General features: G+C 42.8%; 1 protein-coding gene across 1 annotated transcript in view; it reads right to left on the reverse strand.

Moving 5' to 3' along the window:
• Positions 1–24,063, reverse strand: part of ADAM23 (ADAM metallopeptidase domain 23) — a 1,183,145-nt gene that overhangs the window by 444,646 nt on the left and 714,436 nt on the right. Inside the window, exons 15-16 of the mRNA XM_030210005.1 lie at positions 21,957–22,005; positions 19,192–19,291 (exon numbers count right to left, since the gene is read on the reverse strand). Of these exons, the coding sequence (XP_030065865.1) occupies positions 19,192–19,291; positions 21,957–22,005 (149 nt within the window). The remainder of the gene's footprint in view (positions 1–19,191; positions 19,292–21,956; positions 22,006–24,063) is intronic.

The following is a 24,063-nucleotide window of genomic DNA, read 5'->3' on the forward strand; positions in this document are numbered from 1 at the left end:
CAGGCACGCCCTGGCCACATAGGAGCCGCAAACTGAGGCCTGCAAACTTAAAGCAGCCGCCTCAAAGGACGACCTTAAGGCCGCCTCCAATCTTCTGTCTTGGGCGTCCTTTAGGGCCGTGCCACCTTCCACCGGCAACGCCGTTTTCTTAGTCACCGCAGTGATTAAAGAATCCACGGTAGGCCACAGATAGGCCTCACGTTCACTTTCAGGCAAAGGATAGAGGCGGGACATAGCCCTAGCCACTTTAAGGCTCGCTTCCGGGACATCCCATTGAGCCGAAATTAAGGTGTGCATGGCATCATGCACGTGGAAGGTTCTAGGCGGGCGCTTCGTCCCCAGCATAATGGCAGAGCCAACAGGGGCTGAGGGAGAGACGTCCTCCGGAGAGGAAATCTTCAAAATGCCCATGGCCTGCACTAACAGGTTGGGCAAATCCTCTGAGCTAAAGAGCCGCGCTGCAGAGGGGTCATCCGCTCCATCCGAGCGGGGATCCGTCTCCTCCAAGGAATCCGCAAAGGACCGTTGGGAGAACTCAGATACGCTGCCCTCATCTACATCGGAGGAGACAAAGTCCTCCAAGGCCTGGGAATCAACCCGAGGGCGTTTACCTCCGGGGGCCTCAACCTCTTTACCAGACGAGGGAGCAGGGGCAGCGTTTTGCATAAGGAAGGCCTGATGCAGCAGCAAAACAAACTCGGGGGAGAAACCCCCCAGACTGTGCACTTCCGCAGCCTGGGCTACAGCCCTAGACGCACCCTCAACCGGCGCTCGCAAGAGCGGGGGAGAGACATGCTGCGCATCCAAGATGGCATCCGGCGCGACACTCCGCGAAGGAGCCGCGCGGGAAGAACGGCGCTTAACTTTAGCCGCCTCTGTGCCGTCGCCCAAATTAAGGGCGTTCATGGCATCAATGTCTCCCACCTCAAGGGCGGCCCAAGAAGAAGCTGTCTGAGCCGCGTGGCCGACCAATATGGCGGAGGCGAGCCGCGGGGGATGGGCGTTTATGGCGGGAAAAACCGCCACACCGGAGGAATGACCGGGACACTCATCGGTCACGAAACTGTCATCCAACAAGGGCGAATCAGACTTTAAGACCCCCGCATCCCCTCTGGAAGCGCACACGCGATCCGGGGAGCGACTCTTTGCGCCCTCGCCCTCCGACGCCATGGGCCACGTGGAGACTAATCGGGGAACCCCCTGCCCGCTATAAAAGGTAAAAATTACCTGCTGTCCGCTCCGAGCTGTAACGACCTGGTGTCCCAGTGAGTAGCTGCAATAAACGTTTAAATAAACGTCGAAATAAACGCCTTTAAGGACGTTCAAAATTTTTTTTTTTTTTTTTAAACGGAGCCAGCGGGAGGGGGGAGAAAAGGAGGGACCTGGCGCCACCAGGTTTGCACTTGCTCAAGAAGAGCCCTCAACCCCAGGCACTCAACAAAACCTAAAAATTAGGCTTGGAGGCCTAGCCAGAGCTGCTGCTGTGTGTGACCACCACCTGCTGAGATAGAGAACATACTGAGGAGTTTCCGGCAGCACATGACCACATATAGGGAGGCAAAAGTTTGCTCTCTATCTCCACCTGCTGGTAGATGGACACAACCCACCAGTCTATGGATTGATCAGCATGATGATATGGAATTGTACATTGAAAACGACAATGTTGTGTCGAGTCATTTTCAATGTACAATTGTTTTATTATCATTTGATGTAGAATTAATAAACGGTGTATATTTTAATTTTTCTTTGGTTCCAGTCTTTGGGCCGCCTGGCTCACACTCCCACCTTAATTTATTTCATACATTTTTCAAATAAGTACAACAAGCACTATATCCACATTATGGGAGAAAAGAAGGAGCAAAATACAAGAAACAATTAAAAGAAAACAAAACAATCACTACTTTGCTGGAAAATATACATTAAGGCCAGTGCTTTTTTTGAAGAACAAAAGGTGCTGGTACTCATTATGGGCGGTGTCACCACATATGGCTCCACCCCTATGATAGCCTCACCCACATTAGCCACACCCCTTATACCAGCTATGACGCATATAAACAGACATCATTGAAAATATTATACTAGTATAGGAGAAAAAAATAACGTGATTTTTTTCATCAGAAATAATTTCTGTAACAGCTCCAGTATACCCAGTGCAAAATAAGACAGCAGATGTAAATTCTCAAACTGGACATATTTCAAACACTAAAATGAAAATAAAATGATTTTTTTCTACCTTTGTTGTCTGGTGACTTTGTTTTTTTATTCATCCCAGTCTCTGATTCTGCTGCTCTCTATCTGTTTCCTTAACTCCATTTCCAGAGCTTCCTTTCCATTTATTTCTTTACTTTCCTCCTTTCTTCTTAATTTCTTGCCCTACATCCATAAGTAAAAGCTGGGTCCTCCTCCATGGAATTGACTGGAGGAGGTATAACATGGATCCAGCTTTTGCCTATTTTCTCCATCCATGGGCAGTTTTTCTCCTTTCTTCTCTTTCCCTCATCTGCATCCATGTGCATCTTCTTTTTTCTTTCCACCCCTTCATCCATGTCCAGCACTTCTCTCTCCTTCCCTCCATCCATGTCCAGCATTTCTCCTCTCTTCCCTCCCCTGTATCCATATAAAGCAATAATTCTCTCTCCCCTCTCCTTCACCCAAGTCCAACATTTCTCCTCTCTCCCCGCCAACCCCTCCATCCATCCATGTCCAGCATTTCTCCTCTCTTCCCTCCCCTGTATCCATATAAAGCAATAATTCTCTCTCCCCTCTCCTTCACCCAACATTTCTCCTCTCTCCCCGCCAACCCCTCCATCCATCCATGTCCAGTAATTCTCCTCTCTCCCCTGCCCTCCCCTCCCATCCATGTCCAGCGATTCTCCTCTCTCCCCTGCCCTCCCCTCCCATCCATGTCCAGCAATTCTCTCTTCCCTGCCCTCCCCTCCATGTCCAGTAATTCTCCTCTCTCCCCTGCCCTCCCCTCCCATCCATGTCCAGCGATTCTCCTCTCTCCTCTCCATGTCCAGCGATTCTCCTCTTTCCCCTCCCCTCCCATCCATGTCCAGTGATTCTCCTCTTTTCCATGTCCAGCGATTCTCCTCTCTCCCCTGCCCTCCCCTCCCATCCATGTCCAGCGATTCTCCTCTCTCCTCTCCATGTCCAGCGATTCTCCTCTTTCCCCTCCCCTCCCATCCATGTCCAGTGATTCTCCTCTTTTCCATGTCCAGCGATTCTCCTCTCTCCCCTGCACTCCTCTCCCATCCATGTCCAGCAATTCTCTCTTCTCTGCCCTCCCCTCCATGTCCAGCGATTCTCCTCTCTCCCCTGCCCTCCCCTCCCATCCATGTCCAGCAATTCTCTCTTCCCTGCCCTCCCCTCCATGTCCAGTAATTCTCCTCTCTCCCCTGCCCTCCCCTCCCATCCACGTCCAGCAATTCTCCTCTTTTCCATGCCCAGCGATTCTCCTCTCTCCCCTGCCCTCCCCTCCCATCCATGTCCAGTGAGTCTCCTCTCTCCCCTGCCCTCCCCTCCCATCCATGTCCAGCAATTCTCTCTTCCCTGCCCTCCCCTCCATGTCCAGTAATTCTCCTCTCTCCCCTGCCCTCCCCTCCCATCCACGTCCAGCAATTCTCCTCTTTTCCATGCCCAGCGATTCTCCTCTGTCCCCTGCCCTCCCCTCCCATCCATGTCCAGCGATTCTCCTCTCTCCTCTCCATGTCCAGCGATTCTCCTCTTTCCCCTCCATGTCCAGCGATTCTCCTCTCTCCCCTGCCCTCCCCTCTATGTCCAGCAATTCTCCTCTCTCCCCTGCCCTCCCCTCTATGTCCAGCAATTCTCCTCTCTCCCCTGCTCTCCCCTCCTATCCATGCCCAGCGATTCTCCTCTCTCCCCTGCCCTCCCTTCTCCCATGTCCAGCAATTCTTCTTCTAGCCCATCCTCCTCCCAGCCCGCCCTCCTTCTCCACTGCCTGCCAGCATCGGACTCAGCAGCGCGAACGGTGCAGGCAGCGATTGAAAGAGGCTGTCAGCATCAGAGCTTCCCTCTGCGAGTCCCGCCTATGCGGAAACAGGAAGTTGAAACAGCATAGGCTGGACTCGCAGAGGGAAGCTCCGACGCTGACAGCCTCTTTCAATCGCTGTTGCACCTTTCGCACTGCTGAGTCTTTTAAAAAAAAAAAAATAAGTAGGGGACAGAGGAAATGCAGGACTCGCCAGGGGGGCAAAAAAAGGTGCTGGTACGCATACCGTTGCGTACCGGCACAAAAAAGAGCACTGATTAAGGCAATGTCATTCTAAACTACAATTGATATTATCAATTAGCTTCCCTATCTAATAACAATCTTTCCAACTGCTCTGGCTCAAAGAAAACATAATTAACTCTCGATAGAATAATCAAACATTTAGAGGAAAAATTCAAAAAGAAAGTAGCCCCTAAAACTAAAGCCTAGGGTGTCTTTTACTGAGGCGCACGCACATTTTTGGCATGCACTAAAATTGTGGGTGCGCTAAACATTAGAGACGCCAATGCATTCCTATGGGCGTCTCTAACGTTTAGAGTGCCCACAATTTTAGTGCATGCCAAAAACGTGAGCGTGCCTTAGTAAAAGACCCCCTTAGCTTTTAAGTGAAGAAATAGCCTGTGCCTTAATTGAGTAGCTTTAGCACATCTCAATATATCTTCAGAAAAGAGGAATTTTTCTTTCTATAATAACTCTGCATGATTAACGCCATATCCTGTCCCTGCCTTTCTGCATTCTAATTGATTCTTCTTCAGCACAGGAATTGCAGTATACATTGGCTACTTATTGATTTACTAGTGAATATGTTTGAAAACCAGTGTGACCCCTGACGAAGGTTATCCAAATCTTGACCAGGTTGGGTCTAGTTTCCATTATTTACATTTGAGTGAACTTTTGCTGTCTCATCCTTTCTTGGATCACTGCTGCTGTTTGTATTGTCTGCTTGGATACTGCCGAGAGTTGTTTCCTGTTTTGTTTCCGAAGAAAAAGGCACTAGAACTACTACTACTACTAAACATTTCTAAAGCGCTACCAGGGTTACGCGGCGCTGTACAGTTGCACACAGAAAGACAGTCCCTGCTCAAAGGAGCTTACAATCTAAAGGACAAACATGCAATCACTTAAATTGAGGCAATCTAGAGTTCCTGAAAGGTGTGGGGTGGTTTTGCCTGCCACTGCCGCTCCTCGGCAGTGGCCCAAGGGATCACGAACCTAGTTTCTGCCTTGAAAACCTGACAGTTAAACACTGTATAAAGTATAACCATGGGTCTCTTTTATCAAGCCGTGCTAGTGGCTTCTGGTGTGATAATGGCAACAAAGCCCATTCAATTTGAATGGACTCTGTCGGCACTGCTGCATGGAAACTGCTCGCACGGCTTCATAAAAGAAGCACCATGTGTCTGAAGATCTAAAATACTGTATAATTAAGGTGGTACATAGCTCCTGGAGAAAAAGATGTAGATGATATTCTTTTTAAAGAGTTACAGCATGTAATTTTGAACTGAACACTGTTTTTCTTGCAGGTTTGCATCAGGAATTAGATTTAAGTGTTTTCCAATTGGCCAGGTTTGAAAAAATATATTTTCTTTTAGTGATATTATTATTATTGTTTTTGGAGCCCATAAGGTATAAGATTATCTTTCTATGTGGAATCTGCATAATCAGTGTATTTATACAAGATTTTTGTTGAACTTTGGTTAATTATACCATCTGATGATGTGGAAACATTGGAATTGATATATTATGAAGTTTTTTTTAAAGATGTATTCATATTTGCATGGGCTGTGCCAATGCGTTTATATGCATGTATATATACTTTTTGGAAGACGTATTTTAGTGCACATAGGGCCTCTTTCACTAAACCGCGTTAGCGATTCCTGCGCAGCAAATGAGAGGAAGCCCATTCAATTCCTATGGGCTTCCTCTCATTTGCTGCACTGGAAATCGCTAGCACAGTTTAGTAAAAGAGGCCCTTAGTTATGAATCCACATCCGTGTTGGGAAGCTTTTTAATTCTGAGATTTTATTTATTTTTTTTACTTTTTCACTGTATATCAGTAATTTGGTTATCACAAGCAATAAAGTTAATTTTGAAATCAGGATGCACAAATGACGTTGGTTTAAAATAAGCTTTAAAATAAGGTGATTGAGCATGTGTAGTACAGTTTGAGAACAGAAGTTCCTTGTAATGGCACAGAGGATTTATAAGATAATTCTTTACTCAATGGTTGTGTGCAATGGTGCATTATCTGGGTGTAAAATCTGGCCCTTTAATTGCTGTTGTTTTGCACAGTGGTTATCAACCTCTCCACATAATCTTATTGCTTGTGCATAGTAAGTTGCTTTGACGTATTAAGATGATAGTAAGTTTGTTTATAAAAGCATGTGTCTCTTATGCTGCTGTTGTCTTTTTAATTCTTTGGGGGGTTTTTGTAGTCATTTGGCATTTTTTCTTGTATTCTTGAAAGATCAGTTTCCTTATATTTTACCGTTCTGCACAAGTGAGTAATGATTTTTCTATATAAATTTAGAGTTTGTTGTGAGTAGCGGCACACTACTTAGGTGGGGAAACTGACCCTTTATTTGTTACTGTTTTGTATGGTAAGTAATAACTCCTCTACATAATGTTATTGTCTGTGCACAGTGTCTGAGTTTATGGCAGCTTCTGCTTTTTAGTTTTTTCAATGTGCACCATAGGTTATTTTATGCAAATGTATGCATGTGTGTATATGTGTGCACATCCTTTTTAGAAAACATATATTGTTCAGCAAATATAATGTTAGGTATTATTAGGAAAGGAATGGAAAACAAAAATAAAGACATTATAATGCCTTTGTATCATTCCATGGTGTGACCACACCTCAAATATTGTGTGCAATTCTGGTCACCACATCTCAAAAAAAGATATAGTGGAATTAGAAAAGGTACAGAGAAGGACAACGAAAATGATAAAGTGGATGGGATGACTTCCCTATGAGGAAAGGCTATAGTTGCTGGGGCTCTTCAGCTTGGAGAAAAGATGGCTAAGGGGAGATATGACAGAGGTCTATAAAATAATGAGTGGAGTGGAATGGGTAGACGTGAATCACTTGTTTATTCTTTCCAAAAATACTAGGACTTAGGGGGCACGCAATCAAGCTAGAACTTAGTAAATTTAAAATAAATCAGAGAAAATATTTCTTCACTCAATGTGTAATTAAACTCTGTAGTAAAATCAGTTAGCTTAGCTGGGATTAAAAAAGGTTTGGATGGCTTCCTAAAGGAAAAGTCATAAGTACATAAGCACATAAGTAATGCCATACTGGGAAGACCAAGGGTCCATTGAGCCCAGCATCCTGTCCACTACAGCGGCCAATCCAGGACAAGGGCACCTGGAAAGCCCCCCAAACACAAACACTCTACACATGTTATTCCTGGAATTGTGGACTTTTCCCAAGTCCATTCAGTAGCGGTTTATGGACTTGTCCTTTAGGAAACCGTCCAATCCCTTTTTAAACTCTGCTAAGCTAACCGCCTTCACCACTTTCTCCGGCAACGAATTCCAGAGTTTAATTATACGCTGGGTGAAGAAACGTTTTCTCCGATTTGTTTTAAATTTACTACACTGTAGTTTCATCGCATGCCCCCTAGTCCTAGTATTTTCGGAAAGCGTGAACAGATGCTTCACATCCACGTTCCACTCCACTCATTATTTTATATACCTCTATCATGTCTCCCCTCAGCCGTCTCTTCTCCAAGCTGAATAGCCCTAGCCTCCTTAATCTTTCTTCATAGGGAAGTCGTCCCATCCCCGCTATCATTTTAGTCGCCCTTCACTGCACCTTTTCCAATTCTACTATATCTTTCTTGAGATGCGGCGACCAGAACTGAACACAATACTCACGGTGCGGTCGCACCATGGAGCGATACAACGGCATTATAACATCCTCTCACCTGTTTTCCATACCTTTCCTAATAATACCCAACATTCTATTGCTTTCCTAGCCGCAGCAGCACACTGAGCAGAAGGTTTCAGTGTATTATCGACGACGACACCCAGATCCCTTTCTTGGTCCGTAACTCCTAACGTGGAACCTTGCATGACGTAGCTATAATTCGGGTTCTTTTTTCCCACATGCATCACCTTGCACTTGCTCACATTAAACGTCATCTGCCATTTAGCCGCCCAGTCTCCCAGTCTCGTAAGGTCCTGTCGTGATTTAACAACTTTGAATAACTTTGTGTCATCAGCAAATTTAATTACCTCACTAGTTACTCCCATCTCTAAATCATTTATAAATATATTAAAAAGCAGCGGTCCTAGCACAGACCCCCAAGGAACCCCACTAACTACCCTTCTCCATTGTGAATACTGCCCATTTAACCCCACTCTCTGTTTCCTATCCTTCAACCAGTTTTTAATCCACAATAGGATATTTCCTCCTATCCCATGACCCTCCAATTTCCTCTGTAGCCTTTCATGAGGTACCTTATCAAACGCCTTTTGAAAATCCAGATACACAATATCAACCGGTTCCCCTTTGTCCACATGTTTGTTTACTCCTTCAAAGAATTGAAGTAAATTGGTCAGGCAAGATTTCCCCACACAAAAGCCGTGCTGACTTGGTCTCAGTAATCTATGTCCTCGGATGTGCTCTATAATTTTGTTTTTAATAATAGCCTCTACCATTTTCCCCGGCACTGACGTCAGACTCACCGGTCTATAATTTCCCGGATCTCCCCTGGAGCCTTTTTAAAAAATCGGCGTTACATTGGCCACCCTCCAATCTTCCGGTACCATGCTCGATTTTAAGGATAAGTTGCATATCACTAGGAGTAGCTCCGCAAGCTCATTTTTCAGTTCTATCAGTACTCTAGGATGAATACCATCCGGTCCAGGAGATTTGCTACTCTTCAGTTTGCTGAACTGCCCCATTATGTCCTCCAGGTTTACCGTGAAGTCAGCAAGTTTCTCCGACTCGTCCGCTTGAAATACCATTTCTGACACCGGTATCCCACCCAAATCTTCCTCGGTGAAGACCGAAGCAAAGAATTCATTCAGTCTCTCCGCTACGTATTTGTCTTCCTTGATCGCCCCTTTTACCCCTCGGTCATCCAGCGGCCCAAACGATTCTTTTGCCGGCTTCCTGCTTTTAATATACCGAAAAAAAATTTTGCTATGTTTTTTTGCCTCTAATGCTATCTTTTTTTCGTAATGCTCTTGGCCTTCTTTATCTGCGCCTTGCATTTGCTTTGACACTCCTTATGCTGCTTCTTGTTATTTTCAGACGGTTCCTTCTTCCATTTTCTGAAGGCGTTTCTTTTATCCCTAATAGCTTCCTTCATCTCACTTTTCACCCAGGCCGGATGTCTTTTGGACTTCCTTCTTTCTTTTCTAATTCGCGGAATATGTATGGCCTGGGCCTCCAGGATGGTATTTTTCAACAGCGTCCATGCCTGTTGTACTGTTTTTACTCTCTCAGTTGCCCCCCTAAGTTTTTTTTTACCGTTCTTCTCATTTTATCATAGTCTCCTTTTTTAAAGTTAAACGCTAACGTATTTGACTTTCTGTGTACAGTTATTTCAAGGTCGATATCAAAACTGATCATATTATGATCACTGTTATCAAGCGGCCCCAGTACCATAACGTCCCTCACCAGATCATGCGCTCCACTAAGGACCAAGTCTAGAATTTTTCCTTCTCTCGTCGGCTCCTGCACCAGCTGCTCCATAAAGCTGTCCTTGATTTCATCAAGGAATTGTACCTCTGTAGCGTGTCCCGATGTTACATTTACCCAGTCTATATTTGGATAATTGAAGTCACCCATTATTATCACATTGCCCATTTTGTTCGCGTCTCTGATTTCTTTTATCATTTATGCGTTTACCTGCTCATCCTGGCGAGGCGGACGGTAGTACACTCGTATCACTGTTGTTTTCCCTTTTATACATGGAATTTCAACCCACAATGATTCAAAGATGTGATTTGGTCCATAGACCATTATTAAAATGGACTTGGGGAAAATCCACTGTTTAAATGTATTGTACTGTTTTGGGATCTTGCCAGGTACTTGTGACCTGGATTGGCCACTGTTGGAAACAGGATGCTGGGCTTGATGGCCCTTTGGTCTGTCCCAGTATGGTAATACTTATGTACTTATGTATTTATGTACTTATGTTGCAGGTGTTGTCTGCCTCCAGCTTTCGTCAGCCTCTGGTGATCGTTGCCTCTCTCCTGGCCGCATGCTGCTGCTGTTTCCTCAGTGCCTCATCTGTGCTATCTGGGCACTGCTGCAGTTCCCATTTGAGGATCACCCTGCCGGACCTGTTCGAGCCACTCTGTTTTGCCTGGATCTCCATCATCCCTCTTGGCTCACCTGGATTTCTGCTGTCCATCTTAGTCTCTCTTCCCTTTCCCTTCTTACCCTGTTCTTTCGCCCCTACCTAATGTAATGTAACTGTAACTGATTTCACTGTACATTGTATTGTATTTATTTAATAGTTCATTGTAAGCCGGTTTGAGGCTGCAAAACTGCGGCAAAAGGCAGGGTATAAATGACCTAAAATAAATAAATAAATGTAATGTTTCTCTTAAATGTTTTCTGTCTGGCTCATGTAACTGAGCATGGTTTATGTTTTTATGAGCTATGCATTAAAAATTGTTTTCAATATGTTTTCTAGACACCTGATGCAGGCTGTTTAGCTGAAACTTGGCCAATTTGGGTTATCCCTCAAAACTGCATGATCTCTGGTGATTCCTCCTTCCTTTGACCACCATCGTTCTTGTGACTGTTTTATGCTCTGCGGAGGTTTTCCTCTTTTTGTTGTGACTATTTTCCAAAATGAAACATCCAAAATATGAACACCATAAAAACAAGTATAAAAACATCTGTCTAGCATCATTTGTACAAAAATGGCCACGCAGACGTCCCTGCAGAGCACAGAGGTAGCCTACTGGCCAAGGCAGTGAACTTTAAACAATGGGTCCCAGGTAGAGATCCCACCTTAATCCCTTGATCCCTCCAGGAACAGATAAAAACCTACTATATCTAAAGATACACCACTACAATAACCATAGCATTATAAATCCAGGTACAGTAGGAATTTCTGTGTTCAAGGAGGGCTCATATATTTGTACAGAAATAAAAGTGTTAAAGTGGGAGTTACACCTTGTACCCATTGTTCAAAGCCCACTGCACTGACCACTAGGATACTCCTTACACTTGGCTTGCTGTTCTGTTAGGAATGGCCATAATACCTGAAACTGTCAGAGACTGGTATCCACTGTCACTTTCATTTCTTAGGAGGGTGAGAGGGGGTCAGTAACCACTGGGAGATTGAGGGGTCATGCCTTAATGTCAAATAGGGAAAGGGAAATGGGACTTGATATACCACCTTTCTGAGGTTTTTGCAACTACATTCAAAGTGGTTTACATATATTCAGGTACTTATTTTGTACCAGGGACAATGGAGGGTTAAGTGACTTGCCCAGAGTCACAAGGAGCTGCAGTGGGAATTGAACTCAGTTCCCCAGGATCAAAGTCCACTGCACTAACCACTAGGCTACTCTTCCACTCCAGGCCTATCAACACAAAGGAGGCTTTTGGAGCTGTACTGTAGACACAAAACCCATGACAATACTGTTGTAGGAAAAAACATGCACTGTCCTAACCGAGAAATGTGCACAGAAGAAGCACTGTGGCTGCTAGTCTGTTTCAAGAGCGAGGCATTTGCTCCGATCACGAAGTGCTGATATCCTAACTGCTCCTCCGAATTACAGAAAGAAATCCCTCTAGTGGTCAGCTGGTCAATCAGGGCATCTTTTTATATACCCTGGACATGTTTGAAACAAGTCTAGATAAAAACGTCCCTCTTTCTTGCCTTGGACATTTCTTCCCATTCCATTATCGCTGAAAGATGTCCTAATTTTGGGTCCACCCTACTTCTGCCCAAAACACTCCTTCAACACACACCCTTGTTATTTGGATCAACTGCAGTGGAAAACGTCCAAATTCTGCCTTTTGAAAATTGTGATTTGGAAGTTTTTGGAAGATAGACTTTTTTTGGCCATTTTGAGACATCTACCTTCTTCATAAATAAGAACCTTAGCGGTATCTTTAAGGCACGTTAGCGTTTTTAACACGCCTGTAAATTTAAGGTACATTAAACCCTAACGCGCCTATACATTTCTATGGGCCCGTTAGCGTTTAATGCACATACACCATTTATGTGTGTTAAAAATGCTAACGCGCCCATAGCACCGCTTACTAAACCAAGCCCTTAGTGTTTTTCCAACTAAATCTTCTCTTACCTTTCCTAGTTAGTTTATCATCTATGGGTCTTAAATCTACTAAATAACTTGGCCTAGAATCACACAGGTTAGTTTCAGAACCATAATTAAAGTTAGCAGAAGCAGAAAGCTGCAAGAATATCAAGTCCAGTTGATATTCTCGTCCCCTCTCATTCCAATTAAACATAAAAAGTGAAAAAAACCACCAGAATATGTTTGAAAACCAATAAACTAAAATAACAGATACACATATATATGTATCAGCAATTCCATGGACTTGGAAATTTGTGCATGCTTACCCTTCAATTCCATTCACTCCGAGGGTGCGCCACAAGTTCCAGCAAAGTCAATGTATAGTGATTCTAGTAGCAAACTATTGGCCTTGTCACAATTGGTTCCCTCTTCCCCAGAACTTAGCAGCTGTACATCCTCAAAAACTACACCAGTTCCCATGCTAATCATCAATAGAAATCAAACAAAATAAAACATGGAAAAGAAAATAAGATGATACCTTTTTTATTGGACATAACTTAATACATTTCTTGATTAGCTTTCGAAGGTTGCCCTTCTTCGTCAGATCGGAAATAAGCAAATGTGCTAGCTGACAGTGTATATAAGTGAAAAACATTCAAGCATTGCTATGACAGTCTGACAGGGTGGGAGGATGGGGGTGGGTAGGAAGTATGCATGGGGACATCAAAGTATACCATTGGTATTCTAACAGGGTGGGTGTGGACAGGTGAGGGGAGGGTGATCAACAGAGACATACAGCTTTATGGTTTATAATGGGCTAGGAACCCCAGGTCCTTGTTAAGTCCTTTCTGTTGGGTGTTAAAATATTCAATCATTCTGACTTCAAAGGTCTTACGTTCTTGTATGGTTTTAAAGTTACCTTTGAGGATTCTCACTGTGAAGTCACTGGTGCAGTGTCCTGGTCTTGTAAAATGTTGCCCAACAGGCGTGGGAATCATCTAACAGGAAGGTTAATTGCCTCATCCAGACCCCAAATCTCTTGCCCTAACAACCTGCAAATTGAGCAGTCTTTGGTCTCTCTTCTTGATGCTCTGCAGACTAAGAGGCAGATGCAGCAACCAAACGTAAAAAAATCTAAATCGTTAAAGTCCCTAACGATTTTAAAATAACGAAAAATGCACCAAAAAAAAAAAGTCACACATGCTGGAATCGGTATTGAAACGTACAATGTATCAAAGAATCACAATACACATCGTTAATCGGCCCCCAAATCATGCGCAGAGCAGCCAAGCGTTATGTTAGCTGCTCTGCGCATGCCACAAACAGTCAAATCACAAGCACATGGCAAATTGAATTGACACATAAAAAATAAAACTAAAAAAGGATCGGGAGGGGGCAAGGGCGCTCATCAGGAGCGTCCTGTACGGACGGCCTTGCCCCCCCCCCCCCCGCCGCTGCTCCCCACTTTCCGCCGCTCCCCCCACCCCGAAAAAGCAAAATTGTAGCAGCCCCTGCCCCCCTCCCTTCCTCACTACTCTCAGCTCCGCCTCCCGACATCCTCCGTCTGTGCCCCGCCCCCTTTGGGGGTCGTCGCCGCCATTCCCCTTCTCCATCGGGCCCCCCTCCCTCTTACCGGGCCCGTGCAGCGCCTCTCTCCTCTGTCCGAAGGCGCTGCACGGGCAAGAAGAACGCTGAATCAGCTGATGCCTGCCTTCGCGATAGAGCGTCTTTCTCCTCCTGGGCCCGCCCCTGTCTGACGTCAGTAACACTGACGTCAGACAGGGGCGGGCGCAGCAGGAGAAAGACGCGCCATCGCGAAGGCAGGCATCAGCTGATTCAGCGTTCTTCTTGCCCGTGCAGCGCCTTCGGACAGAGGAGAGAGGCGCTGCACGGGCCCGGTAAGAGGGAGGGGGGCCCGAGGGAGAAGGGGAATGGCGGCGACGACCCCCAAAGGGGGCGGGGCACAGACGGAGGATGTCGGGAGGCGGAGCTGAGAGTAGTGAGGAAGGGAGGGGGGCAGGGGCTGCTACAATTTTGCTTTTTCGGGGTGGGGGGAGCGGCGGAAAGTGGGGAGCAGCGGCGGGGGGGGGGGGGCAAGGCCGTCCGTACAGGACGCTCCTGATGAGCGCCCTTGCCCCCTCCCGATCCTTTTTTTAGTTTTATTTTTTTATGTGTTTTCTGAGGTCCTTTGGACCAATCACAGCGCTTTTAGCTCTGCTAATGCGCTGGGATTGGCTCAAAGTTTGTTTATTTTTTCACTTAACACTTTTTCCTGGCACAGAGCTGTCCTAACGAGAGGTCCAGACCTCTCGTTAGTTTTCCTGCCTTTTTCCTGCGTAAAGGCAATCGGAAAAGGTTAGTGCATGTCGTTTCAATGGGGTTTTCACACTAATTGCTCATCTCCATTCCGTTTTCGTTAGCTGCTACTGTCGTCGGAAAATAGGCTTAAGTGCATGGAAAGGATCGGAAATTCTTCCCCGAGGGCTCATTTAACGATGAAAAACGTTTAGTGCATCTGCCTCTAAGTTCATCAAGGACATCTTGATTGCTGCTCAGAATGCTTCTAACTAGAAGAACATAGTTTTCAAGTGGAAAAGGTTCTAACTCTGATATTCTACTAATAGCTATGACCCTGTGTCCTTCTATGATGATTTTACAACATCTATTGCACTTATATGTGACTATCTCTGGGGGAAAAGGTAACTAAAGTTACCAGAAACAAAAATTTAGGTTTTAAATAATTCTGCTAGAGCAAACAATTTATAATACAACAGTTCAAGCCCTACCCCTTTATTTTTAAAGAAGTTCAAACATATAACTTTTTTAGACTGCTTATGGACATATGACATGAAAAATCGTCCATTCTCAACATTTTGAATCTGCGACTTTAGTCACGTTTTTCCAGTGGAAAGTAACATATTATCTTCGTCTTCAAACCTTTTTTTATCAGAAAATCTACGTGCACTGTTGGCAATACCATGTTCCAGGGAATATCCTTTCAGTTACACAATTGAAGCTGATTGCTCACTGCTTAAAACACTTACTTCATGAAAAGCTTTCACTACAAGGGCCTCCTGTGCCTTAGGATCTACATTTAGTCCCCATCTCACTTATGAAGTCTCTTTCTGAAACTTTCCTAACTTGGAAAGTGCTATTACTTGTTGCTATCAACTAGAGGAGTTAGTTATTATCCCCTATACCCCCTCTCGTCTCCTACAATCACTGGACTCTCATCGTTTGGTTCTACATTCACCAAAACAGGCAAACTAAGAATCTACCAGTCATTCTGCTTTTTTTTCTTTCTGGCACCAAAGCTCTGGAATGATCTCCCACCTGCATTGCATTCTGAGCTCTCTTTTCCACTCTTTAAAATGCTCCTGAAGATAAACTTTTTAAAACTTGCTTATGATTTTTCTCCCCCTACGACTCTGTGGCAGTCACCAGTTCCTGTTCAGATGCAGCTTTGTTGTGTCAATAACACTCAATGTTTGTATTTTCACCTATTTGAGTTTTTCCTTTCTGTTTTTGGAGTTCTTTTCCTAATTTTAACTTATTGATTTCTGAACCGCTGTGATCTTTTGTTAGAAGTGGCGGTAAATTAAGCACCATAATAAACAGAAACATAAGCCATAAACCCAATTTCATCATAGTAACATAACAGATAATGGCAGATAAAGACTGTACTGTCCCATCCACTCTGACCAACAAGATAAACTCATAGCATAAGGTATGATGTGATATTAAATATGCATATTTGATCTTGATGTGTGTTTGCCAATTTCAGGGCACAGACCGTAGAAGTCTGCCCAGCACTGGCCTTTTTCTCCAAATACTGAAGTTGTCATCGAAGCCCCACTCCAGCCCATCCAAATCTGTCCAGTTATCACCACGGCACAGACTGAAGAAGTCTGCCCGGCACTGGCTTTGCTTCCTATTTACTGGAGTTGCCATCTAATTACCGCTAAGTTTGTTTGATTCCATTCTTTCCATAAAGGATTCCTTTGGGTTTATCCCATGCATTTTTGAATTCTGTTAATGTTTTCACATCCACCACCTCTCGCAGGAGAGCATTTCAGGTATCTACCACCCTCTCTGTGAAAAAGTATTTCCTGATGTTACTCCTGTTGTTCCCCACCCACCCCCCCCCCCCCCCCACACACACACACACCGCACACACACAATTCATGTCCTCTAGTTCTACCGCCTTCCTGTCTCTGGAAAAGGTTTGTTGGTATATTAACATCTTTCAAATATTTGAATGTCTGTCTCACCTTTCCTCCAGGATATACATCTTCAGGTTCACAAGTTTATCCTCATATGTCTTGTAGAACAAATTTCATACCATTTTCATTGCTTTTCTCTGAACCGCTTCAAGTCTTAGTAAGATACAGCCTCCAAAACTGAACACAATATTCCAAGTGGGGCCTCACCAATGACTTGTAGGGAATCACCTCCTTTCTTCTGCAGTTCTATCCCTCTTTATGCAGCCTAGCATCCTTCTGGCTGTGGTCAACATTTTTTCATGTCACCTTGAGATATTCAGACACCATCACCCCATGGTCCCTCTCCTGAGCTGTACTTATCAGTCTCTTTCCTCTTCTGGTATATCTCCTTTGGATTTCTGCATCCCAAGTGCATCACCCTGCACCTATATCCATTCTTCTAATTTTTGGAGATCTCTTCTCATGGTTTCTACTCCCTCTGGGGTATCCACTCTATTGATATCTTTGTGTCATCCACATATAGGCAAACCTTTCCTTATAACCCTTCAGCAATGTCTCTCACAAATATATTAAAACAGAATTGGCCCCAGTAACAACCTTGGAGGCACTCCACTACTCACCTTTCTTTCCTCCGAGCAAATTCCATTTACCATCACCCTCTGTCGACTGTCTATCAACCAGTTTCCAATCCAGTTCACTAGTTTGGGTCCTACATTCAGTCCTCTCAGCTTATTCATGAGTTTTCTGTGAGGAACTGTATCAAAAGCTTTGCTGAAAACAAAGTAGATTACACCTAGCACATGTCCTTTATCCAGTTCTTTGGTCGCCCAGTCGAATAAATCAATCAGATTCATTTGGCAGGATTTTCCTCTGGTAAATCATGCTGCCTCGGAATCTGCAACCCATTGGATTCCAGAAAGTTAGCTATACTTTCCTTCTGCAGTGACTCCATTATTTTGACTACCACCACCATGAGGCTTACCAGCCTGTAATTTCCCACTTCTTCCCTGCCCCCGCTTTTGTGGACCACATCTGCTCATCTCCAATCGTGTGGATCCTCTCCCATCTCTAAAGATCTATTAAATAAATCCTTAGGAGGTCCTGCCAAGATTTCTCTGAGCTCCCTCAATATCCTGGGATGTATACCATCTAGCCTCATAGCTTTGTCCTCTTTCAGATTTTCAAGCCTTTTATAAATGCTTTATTCTGTGAATGGTGCAAATACACCCTCGGAAGCCAAATGTGGTCCTTTCTCCAGGGTTTTCTTCTATAAACTCCGAAGAGAAGTATTTAACAAGCTTGCTTTATCTTCATCACACTCCATATAGCCATTCTCAGCATCTTTCAGTCTTACAATTCCATTCCTAGCTTTTCTTCTTTCTCCAATATATCTGCAAAGGTCTTGAAACCTCTCTTTACATCTTTAGCCATTTTTCTTCTTCTTGTGCTTTTGCTAGCCATATTTCCCTATTCATTTCTTTGAGTTTAATCCAGTAGTCTTTTCCATGATCCTCTTGTTGCGTTCTTCTGTATTTCTGAAACGCAGCCTTTTTTGCCCTTATTTTTGTGGCCATTTGAAATATTAAAAAGAATCAGAACAAAAAACAATCCCTGTGGTTTATCACTGATAATGCCCTTATCCCCTGAGTGAACGCCATTTACCTCCCACTCAACCAGTCTGTAACACAGTTGATCACTTTAAGGCCCATACAAAGGTCACACAATTTATTTATAAACTGTATTCTTTGGAATCATATCAAAGGCATGGCTAAAATCTAAGTACACCATTATAGAGAACTCTCCCTTGATCCAACTTTCTGGTCACCCAGTCAAAGAAATTAATCAGATTCCTCTGACAAAACCTACCTTTAGTAAAACCATGCTGCTTCAGATCCTGTAATCCATTGGATTACATCTGTTTATCAGTATTTCCGTTAATTTACTCAGAGGTCAGACTAACCAGCCTATAGTTCTCAACTTTCTCCTTACTTTCCCTTTTATAGAACGGGACCACATCCCCTTCTCCAGTCTTCCAGGATTACTCTCAACTTTAAAAAGCATTAAAAAGGTCAGACAGTGAAGTGAAGCCACCAGGATCGTCCAAACGTTCATTCAATACCCTTCGATGTATCCCATCCATTCCTCTGTCTGGAAACGTTTTGTGTCTAACTAACCTTTTTCTTCCATCTTCCTCACAGTCTCTCCCCCTACATCCCATCTCCATCACCCTCTTAGTTTTTCTGCAAAGGAGTTGTCATTTGAAAATCAGCTTGCAGATTCTTGGAGTCTCAACAAGTGCTACAGAGAGTCTGAAAATTGGCTCTCGAAACTTAAGCTGACTCCCTGTTCTCAAAGCAATGTTTAATAGAGTCAAAAACTGATAAATGAGCTCATATTTAAACTGCAATGCAAATAAAAGTTGTTAGCAAATTTCTACTAAAATGTAGCCAAGCAACAGTTTAAAAAAGTCTAGTTGAAAACATTTCCAACAAAACTGGTTTAAGCAGATGTGCATAACTTGCTACCACCAATTCTTTAGTTTACACTACATATGACTAAGCTATTTTTAAGTGAAAACATTTTTTAAATAATTTTTAAACATTACTGAAAGCTTACTGGAATATTGGCTTATAAAGAATGTTTTACAGCTCAATTTATCATAATGGTTAAATGATAACAGCCCAGTAATAATACTGCTGTACTGAATTACCTTACCTTTGTTGGCTTATTGAAAAGACAGAAGCCTCCTCCTCTGTTTAAAAACTCTTTATACTCTGCAATGCTGCACTTTGAGAATTTTCTTGGATGGTATACCCTAAAATGACAAATAATTTAAATGAATATAAGATTCACTAAAAAATACAGGAGGTAATACTCAGCTTGCGGCAGTAAGTGGCTTGTAAACTGCTCACAGCTGTGGGCTGAACTAACTCCGGATATTTAATGCCAGGGGATGCATAGTTCTCAGCACTGAATATCCTGGTATGTGAACTGACCCAGAAGTTAACTGGGCACTGGTTGATATTCAGTTGCCCAGTTAACTTGGTGTATAAAGTTAAGCCAGCCTTCTTGCTGTCCTAACTTTATGCACTTACTTAACTAGTTAACAGACTGAATAGCACTGTTAACCAGCTAAGTGCTGGCTCCACCCAAGTTCTGCCCCCGGACTGCACCTAACCTAGCCTCTATTCAGGTAATCTAGACTGCCCCAATTTGACTGCCCTATTTGTCTGACTGTACATTTGTCCTTTAGATTGTAAGCTCCTTGAGCAGGGAATGTCCTTATCTGTTAAACTGTACAGCGCTGCGTAACCCTAGTAGCGCTTTAGAAATGTTAAGTAGTAGTAGTTAATATCGGTGAAGAGCAAGCTCAGTGGGGTTTAACTGACCAGGAGTCTCACATACCTTACCATGCTTTAGAAGTAAAAGTATAACTGAGCCCATTAGGGACAGAAAAGGAACCTGCACATAATGAATGTAAACCACTTGGGCTGTACCACAGAAATGTGGTATATGAAATCCATGACTCTTCACCCCCCTCCCAATTTTGCTAATGACACCTGTTTACTCGTGCAAAGTCCCTTTAAAAACTGCCCTTCCTCCCTCAAAAATGTCTACATGTGCAGAAAGAGCAGTGAGAGAAAATACAAGAGGTTTACACTGTACAGAGTGCAACTGTGGTTGGTGAAAGTGCAAGACCTGTCTTGGAGCATATTTACTAAATTGCACTAAGTATTAACACAGTTTTTAATGTGTGCTGTTTACAAAGAACTCAAAATCCACACATTTAGAAGGTAATTTGATAACATAGGCTCTAACATTTGTATACCCATTATGAAGGGAATTCAATAAATGATGTCGAAACTTAGGCGTTAAAAAATTTAGCACCAAGCGCTATTCTATAAAGGGCGCACATATTATATAGAATAGTATTTAGCATGGATCCCACACCTAACTTTTAGGCATTGGAGTTACGCCTGCTGAAACCTGGTGTAAATGCTGGCGCCCATGTTTGGCGCAGTTTGGCAGTATTCTGTAATTCCGTATGCAACTTTTTGGAATGCCCCCTTTTGAGATCTGCACCATAGGAGTTAGGCATATTCAGATGTACATGCAAGTTTTTAATGACTGCCAATTAATATCAATAATTGGTTGTTAGCACCCAATTACTGATGCTCAATTTATTTATGTATGCATCTTGAAAATGTGCACAAAGTTGGTCCTGCCACTTTAGGCACCATAGATAAAATCCAGAGGTCTGCAAGTAAACGGTTAGAATAATGCCATTTACACCTGTATGTGTGCACATACGTGCGTAACTACCAAAATCCCGCCTAAGTGCTGTTTTGTAAATACTCACTTAACTTTCATAGCAAGTATTTTCAAGGGGGATGTATATGAGCCTAGCTTTGGTGGAGCATGAACGGAGCTCAAACCTACAAATGTAATTTACAGAATACTGTAAGTTATATAGGTATCTGCAGCACTCAGGCACTAACCCTTACATCTGCTCTACTGCTGGCATAAGTGCTCACACCTAAGCACCTACACACTTCTATACCTGGGTATGTTAATTTCTATAAAGGAAATGTAGGCACTTACTTTCCTTTATACTGTAGAATATGCTCCTACCATACACCCTCCCAACACCTAATTGTAAGCATTGCTCTTTTAATGTTAACCATTAACAGTTAGGGTACGCGAACTGCCACATTAAACATTTAACTTGGAAATTTATATTAGGGGCCTGGGGAGTGCACCTGTCATTTAACATGAGTGCAATGCACATTAACTGCTAATGCAGCAAATAACTCCAAAGGTGTAAGACCATGCCGATAATGCATGGAAATGACAATTGCTTCATATTGACAGCATGGCTGCCTTCCCCATAGTGCCAACACCACCCCCAACAGTTATTGATGAGGTTTTGCCCTTAAGATGCTCTAATTTTGGCATGCTATGATGGAGTACTATGTCCTGTATTTTAGCAATGACTATTATTAAGCATAGGAACACTTTATCAAATACTGTGGAGGAAGTGGGTGAGTAGCTTTCATGGTTAAAGTAGTGGGCTGAGAACCAGAGAAGAGTAAAAATCATATTTCTTTTTGTAATCTTGAGCAATCAGTTCAATCTCTAAAGCCTCAGGCAACAAACTAAGGGTTAGATTTATTAATACATCCTTACATTATAATGAGTGTTATTTAATATACACCCCTTTATTTCAAATGGGGCCTATTTACTACTAATTTGTGTTAATCACATTAATGCACACTAAATGAAAATTAATGCAGGTTAGTAAATCTAGCTTCAGACTGTAAGCTCTCTAGTGCAGAAAAAATATTCGACTGTGCAAGAATGTAACTTGCTATAACCTCAGATTTGGAAATAAGTAATTAAATCTTAATTATATCTAAAATCTAAATTGTATACTTTTTTCCTTCCAGCTCTATAATTCTTATGTATTTTTGAAGCCATACCCAGTTTCTTCCATAATGCATCCACCCCAAGGTTCTGTGCAGTCACATTCTTCAAGCCAAGGCCAAAGGGAAAGCAAAGAAAAAGAAAAAGAAAAAGGACAGAACAAAAGAAAGGAAGCATTACACTTATCTGATATTTTTCAGCCCCAGGAAAAATAATATTTTAGTTAACAGTAGTAAGGCTCCCTGATGGTTTAAGATGGTCAGAAATAAAGAGGAGCAGTCTGTTTCCCACTTGCATACTGGGGACATGCAGTTTTTATTTCCGTTAAAAAAAAATACTGCTTGTAACTCCTGAATATCTCTACTGTGCTAACTCAGACTCCACCTTCATCTCTAGATATAATAGCTTGCTTTCTTCATTCTTGCAGGCATATCTGCATGGACTTATGATTATGTACATCATCATCTTTGGATTACTTATGAAGAACAACATGACCACTACCTTTTTTGCAAAAAAAAAGTTTCCTTAGATTACTTTTGAGTCTGTCCCCTTGTTCCAAACCCTCCTTTCTATTGAAAAATGTTGATTCCCTTGTATTTATCCCTTAGAAATATTTCAATATTTCTGTGTATCTCTGTTTCTTCCTCTTCTCCAAGGTATACATGTCTAGCTCTTTAAGTTTGTCCCCATATCAGGGCCAGTGCAAAATAATGGGCACCCTACGTGAACCCTCAGCCTTTACACCCCACCCTCAATTAACTGTCAGGTCCCTAGCCCATCAGCTCTTCTCGCCAAGATTTTGATAATTAAACTCTATAACCCTGATCATCCTACAATTCTATGCATACTTGAAACATCATACAATTAAATACGAACTGTTTTACAGGTAGAAATATGCATTGATAGTTTTTTGTGTTTGGCTATATTGTTTTGCTTTGACTGCAGCTGCTTTTTTCTGTCATCCTAGGTACCCACCTAATCTTGTCTAATGGTTAAGTCAGTCATGCCCTATATGCTTTATGACAAAGATCACTGACCATTTTAGTATCCACCCTCTAAACCAACACCATCCAGAGTGGAGGAGAAGCCTACTGGTTAGAGACTGGACTGACAAACAAGGAATCCTAGTTCAAATCCTGGTACTTCTTGTGATCTTGGGAGAGATACTTAACCCTCCATTGTCTCTGGTACAAAAATTAAGACTATAAGCCCTCTGGGGTACTTTAATGTAACTACAACTGAAAAATGTATGTGCTAAATCCAAATAAATAAATATATTGGGGAAGGTGTGGTCTTGTTCCATCAACTCCTTTTTCCTATTGGTCATTCGTCTCCCAATGTACCCAAGCATCTTTCTGGCTTTTCCTGTATCTTATCTGTTTGGCCACCCCCAGGTCCTGCTCTTCTTTTGTGCATAAAAATACCTTATCCCATATACTCTAATGCTCATTTGGGTTTTTGTAGAAGAATTTAATTGTCCTGCATTTTGTAGCATTAAATCTTAGCTGCCAGACCATTCCTCATGCTTGCTAGAATCCTGTTTTCCATACCTTCTAAGGTGTCTATCCAGTTGCAGATTTTGGTATAATTTGAAAGGCAAATCTTATTCCAACAGCCCCTTTACAATATCACTTACAAAAATGTACAAAAAGAACCAAACCAATGATCAATGCAGTGCTAGTGGTAATACCCTTTCCTTGAACTCCATTTATCATTACTCTTTGTAGCCTTCCACTCATCCAGTTCTTAAACCAGTCAGACACTTTACGACCATAGCAATGGTGCTGAATTTATTAGTTGCCTATGGAGAACCATGTCATAAGACATGCTAAAATTCAAGTACACATCATCTAGCATTCTCCCCTGATATTTAGGTCATCTAGTAAAAGAAATCCATCAGAATTATCTCACAAGATCTACCATGCCACTTCAGATTCTATATTCCACTGAAATATAGTAATGGCACCAACTCAATGAGAGCCATATTGCATCAGAAGCCAGTTTAGAGAATGTAGTACTAGAGTAAATGATTATGGGGCTCATTTTCGAAAGAGGACATCCATCTTTCGACATAAATCGGAAGATGGACGTCCTTCTCCCAGGGATGTCCAAATCGGTATAATCGAAACCCGATTTAGGACGTCTCCAACTGCATTCCGTCGC

The sequence above is a fragment of the Microcaecilia unicolor genome, chromosome 7 (assembly GCF_901765095.1).
Source record: "Microcaecilia unicolor chromosome 7, aMicUni1.1, whole genome shotgun sequence".
NCBI lineage: Eukaryota > Metazoa > Chordata > Amphibia > Gymnophiona > Siphonopidae > Microcaecilia > Microcaecilia unicolor.